At 38.7% G+C, this 15357-nt stretch overlaps 1 protein-coding gene across 3 annotated transcripts in view; it reads left to right on the top strand.

The window, feature by feature from the left end:
• Nucleotides 1-15357, top strand: part of MAGI2 (membrane associated guanylate kinase, WW and PDZ domain containing 2) — a 781658-nt gene that overhangs the window by 736181 nt on the left and 30120 nt on the right. For all 3 annotated transcript variants that reach the window (XM_067316830.1, XM_067316827.1, XM_067316829.1), the window contains one exon: nt 1208-1351. In XM_067316830.1, the coding sequence (XP_067172931.1) occupies nt 1208-1351 (144 nt within the window). The remainder of the gene's footprint in view (nt 1-1207; nt 1352-15357) is intronic.

Below are 15357 nucleotides of genomic sequence, written 5' to 3'. Positions count from 1 at the left end.
ACACTAGGCATGATCTCACAAATTCCAAAAATAAACCTTGGATGAATGGTTACCTTACCTTGGACAAGACTCTGCTGATGGCAAACATTTACTGATCTCTCAGAAGGTCTCAGGAATTAGCCCAAAATTCAGACTTTGAAAAAAGTCCTCCTTTCTCCTTACATAAAGGAAGATAATAACAGAGGTCAGAAAAATATTAAATTTCTGGACACTATGTGCTGAAACCAAATGTAGATGTCACATTTATGTCCATTTTTTCAAAGTCAGACGCATAAACAGTATCAATGAAAATATCCAAATTTCTGAATGGGATCCAGAGGATCTTCTGAAAAGATTATGCATTCCAGCATGTCAAAAGCAAATACCCACCCTTGTGCCTGTGTCCTACAAGACGCTTCTTAGCATCTGAGAGATGCCTCAGCTGCATGTTTCTCACAGTCACCAGGTTAATTCTTTAATCACTAGTCTACACAAGTCAAACTTGTTCTTGTTTTCATGCTGGTGCCCTTGCATTAGTGGCTAGAGATGGACCAGAGGCAACGGAGCAGGTTCCCACCCAAACCCCTCGATGGTGCTCTCAGTTAGGGTTTAGCAAAGAAAAACTGGAGAAACAAATCTCAGTCCCTGCAGGATCAAGGGTCAAACTCAAAGGGTCGAACTCAGATCTTCCAGTTTCCACCTCCTCCTTAAGGCACCTGTTTTAGCTGCCATGAGCAGAGTTGCTGCCCTGTGTGAACTTCATGCAGTCCAACCTGCTGACCATGTTGCATTATGGGAATTTAGGTGGCATTTCTCCTGCTAATTTCAGGGTTGCTGTGGTCCTTATACAGGAACTGCCTGCTTCCCCACTTGCCAAATAAGCACTTCTGCATAGACATAAATGCACTTGGCTGCCGTGAAAATACTGTATTGAAGGTGAGTGTGGAACCAGCCTAGAGAGTTTAAGGCACCAGGCAACTGCTCGATGATGTCCTCTCTGGATAATTTAGACTTAGGCATCTACATTTTGCTAAAGCCTCTTTTTAATGGCCAAAATAGGCACTCCTGATCTCACCCCTCTTGCCAGTACAAAAGTGTACTTTGAAGGTGTATTTGCATATATTAGTTGGGTAGCTGTGCATCTCAAGAGATGTATTTTCTTGAATGTAAATCAGTCTATTCAAATTTGTATGGTTAATTGTGTTTCATTCTTTATTTGTCTGTACAGGATTTTGATTATTTCACTGTTGATTTGGAGAAGGGAGCCAAAGGTTTTGGGTTTAGTATTCGAGGAGGAAGGGAGTACAAAATGGATTTGTATGTGTTGCGGTTAGCAGAAGATGGACCAGCAATAAGAAATGGAAGGATGAGGGTAAGTAATTTTGCTCTTTTGAATTGAGCCTATTGCAAAAATTCTGAGAAATGCATTGTAAGAATTTCTGTGAACTGTATTTAAGTAATAGCTATATTTGGTGATGGGGTCAAATAGAAAGCAGTTGTTTCACCTCCAAATATGTTTTAAAGAACTAAGGCCAAACGCCTCTGATAATATAAACTTGTCCTGGAAGACTTGGGAAATCACTTGAAATATATAGTAGGTCTGTACAGTTTCTTTGGGAAATAAATATATTACATTTTGTTGATAGTAGATTTTGCTTTGTTGTACATTTTTCTCCTTATACCGTCATTTGTATCTAAGCACCTTAAAATCTCTGTCAATGAATTTGGTACTTTGATAATATTATCAGCATAATTACAGTTACTTCGCTAATCACAAAAGCAAAGTGGTAAATATATGACACTCATCAGACAGTTATGAAACCTAGAATCTGGTCTGTGTTATTTTACTAATTTAAGCAAATTGCCTTCCTAGTACTTGTCAGCTTTGTTTATTGATATTATTTAATCTTCTCTGCAGGGACCAACTTTCACTATTTATTTGTATGGGTCTTAATGCATTGGAGTCCTGTATTGGTAGAAGTAGTAATAACAACACATTCAAATACCAAATTTAATAAAATTACAGCATCCACTTAGAAATTCCATAATAAAAAATATATGTTTTGTGTAGGAAAAATAACCTCATCAAAAAAAAGATGCTTTTAATCTGCCCAGTTGTAAGAAAGGAGAGGCATAAAGTTATCAAGGCGTATATACATTACAGATTAGTGAGTGCAAAAAAAGGAGTAGGGGAATCCACAGGTAAGAATCTACATATAAGATTTTCTTTATATATCTAATTAGTGCAACCTTGTTGAACCAATATTTAATTATGAAGATAGTCAATGGAAATTGTGTTTTACTACTATTTTTCTACTGAATTACTACTATTACAGGAGTAATAACAGATTTTGTAAAGGTCGTGGTTATTAAACAGATTTTTTTTCACAAGCCTGACAATCTCATCGAGTTTGGCTTTATAGTTAAAGAGCATTGTGATCAATGTAAATATGCAGATGCAAGACTTCATATACAGACGGATGCCTTCTGCATATAACTCAGGATTTCTTATTATGTTTCATATTGCTCTTAATTTGCCCACTTTGTAGAATTTTAGAATTCAGTTAGTCCTTAGCTGTACCATGGAGTTTAAAACCCCTGGCACTGGGAGCTTGCATAAGGAAGCAACAGCATAAGGAGTCTCTTTGGCTAGCAACCCAGGCAGTCAAACAGTAACTGAGAACTACTCCCACAATATTTATTGTATGAAATATAGGTGAATTCATGCTGCAACTAACATTAAAAAAAAAAAAAACACTCAAGAATATCTTCACTTGTGTTTTCATTCTTTCCTTTACTGTAGTACTATTGCAGTTAGTTGTTCTTAACAAAAAGACATAATCAAGATATACATTATTAGCCAAATATAATTAAAGATGAGGAAAAAAGAGTTGTGTTTTTAATAAGCTCTGGAATCACATATTTGGAAACATATGGTTGCGATTGCAGACTTTGAAGGACAATAGCTTTTGAGAAAGATCATTTCAAGCTGTATTAGGCAAAAAATCTGACCTATTAAAATCTATGCATCACTTGAATAGTACCACAAATAAAGTTACGCTATCCTCTTTGTGAATAGCCTAAGTATGTGAAGTATGCAATATAAATACTTGGCTCTCTTCAATTTCATTAGGAAAATCTCATGTCTTATCATGAAAAATGCTAATTTATTTTCTAAAATAACTTCTTTTAAAGCTTTCTTTATTGAAGTAGGTACTATACAAAGCCAAGTGTTAATCTGGCCAGGCAGTTCTATCTTAGATTTTTTTTTCTCCAGTTTAAAAATGCTGTTCCTCAGAATCAGTTTTACCCTCCAGCCCTGTCACTGAGTCTTGGGTCATATTCTCCTGTTTAATAGCCATTTTAACCTGACAGTCACAAATGGGTTTGGAACTCACAAGACCTTTATCTCCAGTGACCTGGAACTGATTGACAGAAGTGGCACAATAACAGCTGCTTCAAAATAAAAAATAAAAAATAAAAATGCATTTAATTGCAGAAAGGAATAATGCATATAGGAAGATGAGCAAAAGAAACTGAGTCCTGTACCCATATCTCTTTTCCTAAGTTTACATCCTATGTCAGTAATGTAGGTTCGTTCCCATTCTTTGGCTGGGAGACTCAGCCTGGTTGCTACAGTTCTGGATCTCTCTGTTTCACCGGTGCGTCTCTATAGGAAACAAGCAGAAATTGTTCAGTCCTTCTCACTTCATATACCATCACCTTTAAAGCTCAGAATCTCTGATCCTAGGCTTTCAGCACAGGGATGCTTATGTGGCAGGATCTTATCGGGATATTTCCCAGCTAATAGCTCTTCTCATGGTCTGCTTATCTCTGTCACTGTTTTGCTTCTTCTTTCTTCCTCCTTGAAAAGCCGTCTTTGATTTAACTGTCAGCCTTGCAGAAAAACATCAAGCAGACAAAATGAGGTGCACATCTTGCTTACAGAAATAATACACATAACACCACCATTTTTCCCAATAACCAAGCCTAGAAAAGAAAAATTTAAGCAGCCAAGCTGTTGAAAAAAATAGATGAAATAACGAAATATTACCTTTAAAACCTATAGGTTTAATTACTAAAACATATTCCACAGATATTTTGTTGTCAGTATAGTTATAGACAACAAAAGCCCTGATAAAGGCACATTTATATTGTTATAAATCTCCTTTCTTTACAAAAATAAATAAAAGCATATAAAGTACCTTTGCAGTGATAGAGCTACAGCTGTAGTAGTGGGTGTGGTTAAAGCAATGCAATCTGTAACTGAAGACAGCTCCAGATAAGCAAGTTAGTTAGTCTGCATTTTGTACTCTGTGCTAGTGGGCACTGCAAAACCTCAGTGATGGGATAAGCCCAACAGTTATGCTCCATTTGGATATGTGGTAAAAAATGTGAAAGTTTATCAGTACACATTCAAAAGGTTTAGAGGTTTAAATACATATAAAAGCATTATGCATTACAACCATGGAGTACAAATTTTAAGAAGTAAAATTTAAGATTGGATGTAAATAAAGAACTACTATGAAACTACCTCTTGTAAAAAATAGAGTAGATACATTACTGAGGAAGATAACTGTGAAAGGAATATGAGATACCTTTGCTGGGAGCAAAGAGAAATTGAACCAAATGACAATGATGAAATGAAAGGAAGAAAGTAAAATCAGAATTAAAGCATCCTCATGACACTTTTAATTTAATCTTCAGACCCTTATGAACTCCAGTGAAGCTTGGAAGCAGATGAGAGAACTGACTGATAGATTAAATAGAGCAAAGCATTGGAAGTGACCAGCTTCCATTGGTCCTGCCAGAACTGTCTGGCTTCAAAAAGATTGATGGAATGGGGAAAAAGGTGTAATAAAAGTTTGTTGTTCCTTCCCCATTTCCAGCCAGAAAGTCTTATCCTTCTCACTGGGAATGGCACACTAGACACTTTGTGTTCATATTGGAAACAAATCAACTGATGAACTCACCATTTTAAGAATACTAGGTCTAAAATAGTCCTTAATTCCCCTTCATGACTGATGGAGCTTTCTGCTCCATTTCTGCCAGATTGTTCTGGGAACCTGAAAGGTGGAAGACTACTGAGTTGATGTCGTACTGAGTTCACCAGTCTCACCAGCATATTGCTTTTCTACCCAAGGGCCCCCTTCTGTCTGGCTATGAAGACACTGCATTATCTCTTAAGGTCCGACATGTGATTCCCTTAAAAACAGTTGTAAAACCTTTGCAGTGTAAATACACTGTTCTTAGTCCTAGTACATTTATGTGCACTGAGATTTTTATTTGGGCTCATAGATTCTGGTTCTGCAGAAAGCCTGGACACACATCCTAATCTGACTTGGATGAGTCTGCCACCAGATATGGGAAGGAAATGTCCACCAAAGGAGCCAGAAGTCTACTGCAAGAAGAGATTCTCCAGATGACTGTTGGACTAGAGGATCTCCAGAGATCCCTTCCAATCTCAACCATTCTGTGATTCTGTGAGATGAGTCTTCTGCCCCCATGGTTGGTAACCTATCCTCAGCAAGTCTTGGAGAGCCACAGCAATAACTGTGTAACTTCGTATGAACCCACACACCAAGCCAATTAACTTCGGCAGGATTTCATTGTAATTCTTGGATAAGAGATATGAAGATTTCTTGCAAAAGACCTCTGTAGAGATGTACCTCACTGCTGAAATGGAAGCTAATACAGCCCACTATTAATTCTGTTAGCTGAGCACAGATCAAGGTAAAATGGTTAAATCTGAGGCCTTCCTTGGTGAAGGGTTACAGAACTTTCAAAAAGTGATTCAAAATGCTTCTATTAAACTAAATGAATTTTCACAAAGATGGAGATATCTTACAAGTCAGGAGTAATGAAGAAGAATTTCATTAAATTTAAGGAAATGACTATAGGAGAAAAAAACATCCAAAACTTAAAATGGCGGAAAGACTCACTGAGAGGTCTGAATCTCCACCAACCTTTCTTCTATATAAGGGAATAGCAGATATGCAAGGCTCTGTCCACATTCACCATGGCAAAAAGGAAAGTAGAGGTGAACAGGACCATATTTGTGCTCCATATAAGATAAGGATGTATTAAAAGAACCAGGAGAAATGTTTGGAAAAATATTAGCATCTTTGATATCTTATATCCAGAATTGGCCTGAGTCAGGGCACATCAGGAATCCAGTTCCCAAGTAATCCTAACATGAGGAAAAAATTGTGAAACCAGTTAGTGGTAAGACGAATGATGATGATATTGGAAATAAAGCTGCAAGGCTTAGTCTCAGATTAGAGCAAGATAACAGTAAACATTATCTTTAAAAATAATATTAAGGAAGTTAGGTTAGTCACCAGAGATGAGGGACATAACAGTCAAAGTGGAGCACAGTTTCCCCAGCCTTTGAAGAGTCAAACTGTATTAGTATACTAGTAACAATTTTACTTTAAATAAGATGAGGCTCATGATAACTCATAGTTTTCTTCTTGTCTCATGTCGAGAACAATGATCAGCTGAGTTCTGCCTGCAAATCTCTACCCCTTCCTGCCTTAGAGATAAGTAACTACTGACTGCTCTCAGGAGATTTGTTAAGGATGTTCATAGCATTTGCTAGATGTGTGAGATATGATCAACAGATCTTTTAGTGCCTTGAATGATATCTCTTCCAGTCAGCATGCTTATTGAAACCAGCTTCAGAGAACAAAGAGCCTGTAGCTGAGGGCTGCAGAGATAGAGTATCTTGCACAATCGGGTTTAGCGAATATGAAATTCATGAAGAATGAGGGTGAAATGTGCTTTTTATACACAGTGTACATCTATGTCATTTTGTCACTTGGTGAGTTACATCGTCTTTTTTCACTTATTCCATGAAAGTCATACTTCCCATCTCTGACATTTCTAGTTTTACTGGCTTGTCAACTCGTTTTTCTCAGTCCACAAATGCCAGTTAGCCCTATCTCTAGCTTTCTCATATCTCCTAATACTACATTATTTTTCTCATTCTTTTGTAGGTTTTTCTCATATATTTGCAAAACAAACTTCTGAAATACAAGCACTGTGGAATTTTATATCTTTCATTTTGCAGTCCTGCATTGATTCTTCATTTCTTTTTCCTGTTTATTGCTTTTCCTCCCACCTGTGCATCTCTCTTTGTTTCAGTTGTACAGATCTGGCAGTAAAACTAAGCACAAGGTACAAGAAGTTTCTACAGTGTTGACTGTGAACATCTGTGCTGCTGTTCCACAGGAATTTTTGTGGCTTTGGTCTATTCTGCCTTGCTGAGCGAGCAACACAATGAGACTCTCCTTTACAACAGTAACCCAGTTATGTTATGGCCAGGTTCACTGGGTTCTGAAAACCAGCATAATTTGTGTATTTCATCCCTTCTCACGATAACACAGTTCCCACCAGCCTTCCTCATAGTTATTCAAGAAACTTCACCCTCCAACATCACAATTATTCCTAGCAAAAAGGGAGAATTCAATATTCAAGAGTCAAGGGCCAATCACATAAGAAGGAGCCTGTCTTACCTGGAAGAAAACATTTCCCTCTTTGTAAGTGTCCCAAATATGAGGTTGGGCAATTCCTTTTATTTTTTCCTTCTAACAACATGACTTCTGTGTTCTTGTTTGCAACGATGGACAGAGCACCAATGAAACTGATAATCTGATATTTAAGCCTTCTTTTAAGCCATGAGACACCTAAGTTTAAGTCCGTTCAGAAATCCCTGCAGAAGAGCCTAGAGACCAGGCTTTTAAACAGTAGGGTGTCATGTAAAAGTTGACTATTGCTAAGCACATCTCCCAGGAGAAAGTAGTTAGGATAAAGACTAGCTTTTCAGACTTCTCAAGGAATAGGCAATATCTAGGCAGCAGTCTGTCTGGACTGTCTAAACCCTGCATAACAGTGGAGTTTAACAAGAGGCTATGCACCTGTCTCCCCAGAGCAGGACGTTCCTGAGCACACATGGACACCTCAAGTCAGGCACCCAGGAATCATTTCAGCAGTTCCGGGAGGTACCAGTAAGACTGTACCCTGGATACTGGCGTAGAGCTGAAATGCAGGCAAAGTTTAGAGCAGTTTTAGGTAATTATGTCCCAAAAGTGTTTAGAAAGGCTTTTATATCATGTAAAGAAGAAGTCTTTTTCTTCTGTGTTCATCTCAGGTTTTTTTCCATTTCAGCTTTCTTTGATTGCTTGTTGTGTGAAACCACACAATTAGCTTAGTGTTCATCCAGTTACTTTTTAATCAGTGTATCCATTTTTAGCTGACATGATTTCTAGGTTTTTAAAAGATCAAAGGCATCTCATTCCATCAATTAAGGAATCATTCCCAATTTGAGACTTGAACAAAATACAGCTTCCAGATTCAGCCCAGATTATCATGTGTGTGTTATGTATCATCATTCTTTTTAAAAAGTATCTTTCGTAGCTATTGTCTTATTTCTCAGAAAACAAAATCCAAGCTTAACTGGCTGGGCTACCACATACACTCTTGGGTGAGATTCCCATTCCACAGCTAAACTTTAACCAGAAATACTCTCTAGCGATCACATACAGTTTCTTTAGGTTCACTTACAGATACTTTCTCCTAAGTTTTGTGATTCCACACATTACTGCTACATTTGTTTTATCCCTCCAGAACAAAGTCTCTGTACAGTTATCTCAGCTTTTTTAGCCCTTTGAGAAGAGATAAATGTGAAAAAGCACTGACCATCTACAGGACTGACTGTTTCCTGTCAGAGATTATCCACTAAAAGCTCAGAAAGGAAGAATAAATGATTTCTTACTCTACAGTAAGTGAAATTCGTTAAGAGGATGTTGCCATGATTTGCACTGTCTCCTCACTGATATGGAGGCCTCACCTAGATCTCTTGTTAATGAAGAACTGGGTGTTTGTTGGGGCTGCTCCATCTCTGATTAGCCCCACATTAAAGGGTTATTTGCTACAGTCTCCAATGGAATACAACAGATGTTGGAGTCCATAAATACAGCAAGGAAGAATTAGAGGTTCGCTTGATGGTGACTAGAGCAAAATTATTAAAAATAGGAGACAAAAGCAGTTGTCACACGGTAGAGACAGTAGGTGACAGATAGATACAGACATTTCTTTATCCAACCAAGAGTGCTGCAGCAAAGAAATGGGAAGAATGCAAGAATGGCTTGATCAGCCTTCTTACAAGCACTTGGGACAATCACAGTATCTAAAAATAAACACAGGATTGAGCAGTGTAATGCTTAATTTTTGCCATAGCAAACTTTGGATTCCTGTTTTGGATGCTAACAGAAAGAAAACTGAAGCCTTTGAGAAATAGTGCTTACATTGACTTGTGCAGGTCTCCAGTTCTTAAAAGGCAATGAAGTCCTCTGTTCAAATATTGGAGAAAAGAGGATATTGCAGTTGGAAAGCCTCTTGCAAGTTTATGCTAGTCACAGCAAGCAAAATGGTGAGAGGAGCAGTGGTAGATCCTAGCAGCAGGATGTTATGCCCACACATGTGGGACACAAGGATGCTTCAGGAGCATACAGTGCCGTGCTAGCTTCCGTTTGGCTAAAAGATACCAGGTCTTGTGCACATATCTGAATGATAAATGCCCACAGTGTGATTCGTGTCAGTTAAGTAGCCAATCTTTTCTACATAAGTAGCGCTTACTCTTAAATCCTGCAGCATACCTGGCTTGCTTTATGCTATAATATAAATCTTACTTCCATAGTAAACGTTCAGTGAATGTCAACACTGTCATTACAATGGGACATAAAGACAAAGATATTCTTAGTCCCGTCCATTTATTCTGTGATTTGTGATCCATCTGAACAGCACAGAAAGATGTTTAGCTATGCTTTCCCTCTGAACTGCATGTCCCTTTGGGGTAATCTCATTCACATGCCAATTCCCTACTACATACATCACTGTCCAACTTCACTTGCAGTGAGACCGGGTGTGATTGATCTGAACTCTGGGAATTCAGCTGGGATACTCAAGCATATTATCTGTATGCCAGCCTATGGTAAGATGAGCTGGCATGCTGGTTTATTGTAACTGGCAGAACTCAAGGAAGACTATATTGACATGTAGACATAACACTGATCAACATTCTTGTGTCTGCGCAACAAAGAAATGCAAAATGAGCTCCTCAGGGATACTGAATACATTTTGACAGTCGAAAAGCTTAATAAATCAAGAGTGAAATAACTGTAGGTGAATTCAGAATTTCTCTAAAAAGCAGAGTATGCTTTTTAGAATTTGTTTGCAGAAAGACAAGGAGAAAGAATACAAAGAATACTCCTCTCACACATGTAGTTAGCATCTCAAAAATGTACTCAATTTGATACATGCAAAGCATCCTTGTAATTCTATGCCTAATAACAAAATCCTTGTAGCCAGCTATGAAAAAGAACATTGAGTTAATAATCTTACTTAAACTGGCTTAGTATAAAATTTTGCAAATAGAATACTTAATTGGCAGGCAGGCACCATATTCAAACTTGTATTCTAGCAAAGATCTACAAAGTTTTCTGGGTCTACAAAATGAATTAGCTCTAACTTTAAGAAATTAAGAATTGAGAGTATAAGAAACAAATGTAAAACACACCAAATGGTAGCTCTGATAAGTGAAACACATCATCCAGCAACAGGGATGGCGGAGACAGCTGCTCTTCTGTATCTCCCAAACAACTACAAGTAGTAATTGGAAGATATCACTTCTGAAGGTAAAAGGATACGAATATTAGACCCACACCTAAGGCCTGCCCAGCCTAGTACCCTCACTCCAACAAGAATAAGTAGAGGAAGCTTAGGAAAGGAGTGTAAATAATAGGACAAGCGTGAAATGATCCTTTACCAGGTATAACAACATCCAGGCCCCTGGCAATCAGCAGTTTACAGATTTTTTCTATGCTGGAATTTTCTTCCAGGCCATTATACTTAATAACAAGCACTATTTTTTAATCATTTATTTGAATCGTCTTGTGCTTTTGACATCCCTGATATACTATACAAAATGGATTCCAACGTTAAATGCTGCATTGTTTGAAAAAAAACACTTTTTTTGTTTACAACTGCAATGTAATAATCTCAGGATTGCTTCCTCATTCTCTGTATCATTCCTTATTTTACTGAGCTGTGTCATATCCACGCAGCAGGTATGACACCTTTTTCCCACTGAAGATTACCAGTCTATGTCATCTTGCTTCATAAGGGAGCTGTTCTTTACCTCTGACCAATCTCCTCTGCCCTCTCCAAACCTCAATCTATCACATTCTTTTTGAGATGGAAGCAGCAGAACAACCTGCAGTTTTCAAGATATTGGTGCTCCTGAATGACATAATGATGGTTTCTCCTTTATTCTCTATTCTTTCCCTAGTGGTTAACATTCTGTTTGCTTTTTTTGACTGGGCTAACATTTTCAGAAAACTAACCGCAAGGACTATAAGGTCTCTTTCTTCAGGGGTAATCACAGAATCACAGAATCACAGAATCACTGAGGTTGGAAGGGACCTCTGGAGATCATCTAGTCCAACCCACCTGCTCAAGCAGGGTCACCTAGAGCACGTTGCACAGGATTGCATCCAGGTGTGTTTTGAATATCTCCAGAGAAGGAGACTCCACCACCTCTCGGGGCAACCTGTGCCAGTGCTCTGTCACCCTCACAGTGAAAAAGTATTTCCTCATGTTCAGATGGAAGTGTCTGTGTTTCAGTTTGTGCCCGTTGCCTCGCGTCCTGTTGCTCAGCACCACTGAAAAGAGTCTGGTCCCATCCTCTTGACACCCTCCCTTCAGATACTTGTACACATTGATAAGATCTCCTCTCAGCCTTCTCTTCTCCAAGCTAAACAGGCCCAGCTCTCTCAGCCTTTCCTCATAAGAGAGATGCTCCAGTCCCCTAATCATCTTTGTAGCCCTTTGCTGGACTTGCTCCAGTAGTGCCACATCCCTCTTGTACTGGGGAGCCCAGAACTGGACACAGTACTCCAGATGTGGCCTCACCAGGGCTGAGTAGAGGGGGAGGATCACCTCCCTCCATCTGCTGGCAACACTCTTCCTGATGCAGCCCAGGATACCATTGGCCTTCTTGGCCACAAGGGCACATTGCTGCCTCATGCTTAACTTGGTGTCCACCAGCACTCCCAGGTCCTTCTCCGCAGAGCTGCTTTCCAGCAGGTCAGCCCCCAACCTGTACTGGTGACTGGGGTTATTCCTCCCTAGGTGCAGGACCCTGCACTTGCCTTTGTTGAACTTCATGAGGTTCCTCTCTGCCCACCTCTCCAGCCTGTCCAGGTCTCTGTGAATGGTTCATTTAGAGTTATTGTGTATGTAATTTTCCACATATTCAGTACTTAACACTTATCAGCATTGAATTTCACCTGCTGTTTTAACACACAGTATTGCGCTATCTTTTTTACAGCTTTTAACATTAAATTTAGGTTTGACAATCCTGCATGGTATTGTATTGCCTCTAAATCTTATCACCTCAATCTTCAACCTCTTTTTCATACCATTTTCAAATATGCTGAACAAAAAAACCAATATGGTAAGGTCTCTTGATGTTGAAACTGACCACTTATTTCAGGCTTTTTTTTCCTATATTTTAATCTCTTATCTAGAAGACACTATTCTTTCTCATCACACAGCAGAGCCTTTATTGAAGAACTGTGTTAAAAGCTTTCTGAAAATGCAGTATACCGACTAGATCCCATTTATCTACATCGTCATTGACAGCTTCAATGACCTGCAATAGATTTGTGAGGAATGGCTTTCCTCTACAAAAGCCTCACTGACCCTTCCCCAGTATATCATAATTATCCATATGCCAGCTAATCCTAACACTCCTTATTGCTTCCATCAGACTGCTAGAGTGAACATCAGACTCACTTGGTTAGTTTCCAGGACCATCCTTAAAGACTGGTGTCACACTTGCCACTTCCCATTCCTCTTCTACTAAGCAATTTACTGATTTAAACAGTAGATTACAATCTGTAGCTACTAGTTCAGCAGCTTCATATCCAAATTTCTGTACAGTCATGGATGAATACCATCTACCTGTGGTGGTTTCTTACTATTCATTTCATCAATTTCTTCTAAAAGCTTTTCCACTGACACTTCAATTGGAGTCAGTTCCTCAGATTCAGCCCTGTGGTGAGCAGACCTTTTGCAGGAATTTTGCTGCCCTCCTCTTTAGTGAACACTGATGCAAAGAATTCAGCCAGCTTTTTTTCTGTGGCCTTCTCTGCCTTTCATCCATTTGAGATCATCGGTTCTCCGTCAGGCTCCCCGCTGGTATAATTAGCTCTTAAGTTTTTAGCATTTTTGTCCTCAAAATCTTTTTGTGGTTTATCAGAATTCTTGTTCTCTTCTGTTTTCCTGCTTGGAAGCAGTGTCCGTGAACACTTATGCCTAGGCCTTTATGTAGGATCTTTAAATTCCACTTATCAGCTCTTGGGTTTACTTCACTTTTGTTCAATGAGAATTGGCTGAGCCCATCAAAAAGACACCAGCAAATTTCTTCTTCCTTTTTAACAATCATCTCTACTGTATCCCATCCATGAAAGTAGTGGTGACAGTACCTGCTATTAACATATTATGCTACACTGAGTCATCCTGGCTGTATTAAAAAAAATGTTTGATATATCAATTAACTCCAGTAAGATGATGATTTTTCCTTTTATCTTTGACATGTTTAATTCCCATGTATATGGATTATTTTGAAGCAGTGCTACAGAAGGCATTGACTCTTCAGTATAGTACTGTGAGTCCCCTTTGCTGTCCTGTTAGGCGCCCACCACTGCAAACTCCGTTTCTCTCTCATGCACTTCTCATTCTCCCCAGATGTTGTCGTGCACAATTTCCAGTTTCCAAGCTTTCTGTCTGTAATAGCACTTTTAATGTTTCTCCCTCTCTCTGGAAAAAGTGAAAAGTGGGGGGAAAAAAAGCTAGACCACCTGCAGAGGAGTGGCGTGAAAGCCATTTTTGCTCTATACCAGCTCAGCTCAGTCCGTGTCCTATGGCCCCTCTTTTCTCTGCCCTGTTCCTTCACCTTTTCAGGCAGCAGGCAAGAGCTTTCTGCAGGCCCAAGGAGGCAGGCATTTCAGATGGTAAAGAGCTGCTCGGTGTCTTCCCTGCTTAAATAGCTGGTTAGCCATAGAAAAAGAGTTTGTGGCTCAAAACTTCCATGGATGGTTGCTTCAAAAGGGACATGGGACACACTACTGTAATTTCCCCAAAGAGGAATGCTGTGTCTCTTACTGAGGAAGCCATGCTCACATACCTAAAATACACTTGAGGGAGCCCAAAACTAGAAATACTGAACAGCTTTGCTCAGGCTACACATTGCACATGGGATTTTGATGCAGTATGAATTCTTGGCTGTGAGGAGAGCACAGCAGCTATGCAGCCAATGCCTAACTCCAGGCAATGATATTAGGGCTTGACAGTATTTGGAAAATTACCAAAATAGATGTTCTGGAGTTGCTATTTTGTTCGATTTCCAAGCTCAGTCTCTCAGCCTTTTGGACTCATTAACAATAATAACAACAACAAATAATATGCAAAAAGTGTTTCAATTATAAAAATAGAATGCCCATATAAAAAGGAATTAAGTGTAATTAATTTCTTTCCTGAGGTTTAATTACAAAATGCATTAATAAAATGACAGATAGCAATGCCCTCTGCACAAATCATTTGAGGCTGCTTTTATCATTAGAGTTCCTCATTTAACATAGAATGAAAACATGCATATGCAATTAATTTCATTTTGTGCAAAGTGGAACCGTGTACCTGCTTAGAGACCGTTCCTCACACATTAGCAGAGGCAAGTGTACACAAGGCTATCATCAGCTGTTTAAAAGTACATTTGGACAAGGAAAAAACTCTTTACTACATGAAAGCTGTATGTATTTCCTTCTGATTTTGCCTACTTCTGAAATTCTGTTTGTATGTGCTGATTGGCTTTTTTAACAAGACAGATATTAATTACTACAAAATATGGGCAGAACAAAGAGTCTGCAGCAAAACTCACATGTACTAGAGGCACTTTATTCTAATGATTCAGGGAAGCTTTACAATTTTCTTTCTAATTAACCTATCAATAGTGATGTCACTTAAACACTCCTTAGGAATATTATCTTCTCATTATTGCTAGAAAACATGCTGCCCAATTTTATAGCTCAGTTGTTCTTACGCATGGATGGAGAGTCTGAATTAACTTGAACTGAAACAGACTTTTTTAAGAGACATTTCCCATACACACAAACTACTTCATAATTATATTTAAATCATTAACATACAACTTTAAAAGCATTAAGGGGGGAAAAAAAGCATTCAGTGTTTACTTTGCACTTGCACATTGTAAGTATATAATAGAGAAGCTTTCTCTTCGTTGAATGCCATCGGGTC

Source organism: Apteryx mantelli, chromosome 1, assembly GCF_036417845.1.
Source record: "Apteryx mantelli isolate bAptMan1 chromosome 1, bAptMan1.hap1, whole genome shotgun sequence".
Taxonomy (NCBI): Eukaryota; Metazoa; Chordata; class Aves; order Apterygiformes; family Apterygidae; genus Apteryx; species Apteryx mantelli.
Note: the sequence above shows the minus strand (reverse complement) of the source record. Positions and strands in the feature narration are given on the sequence as shown.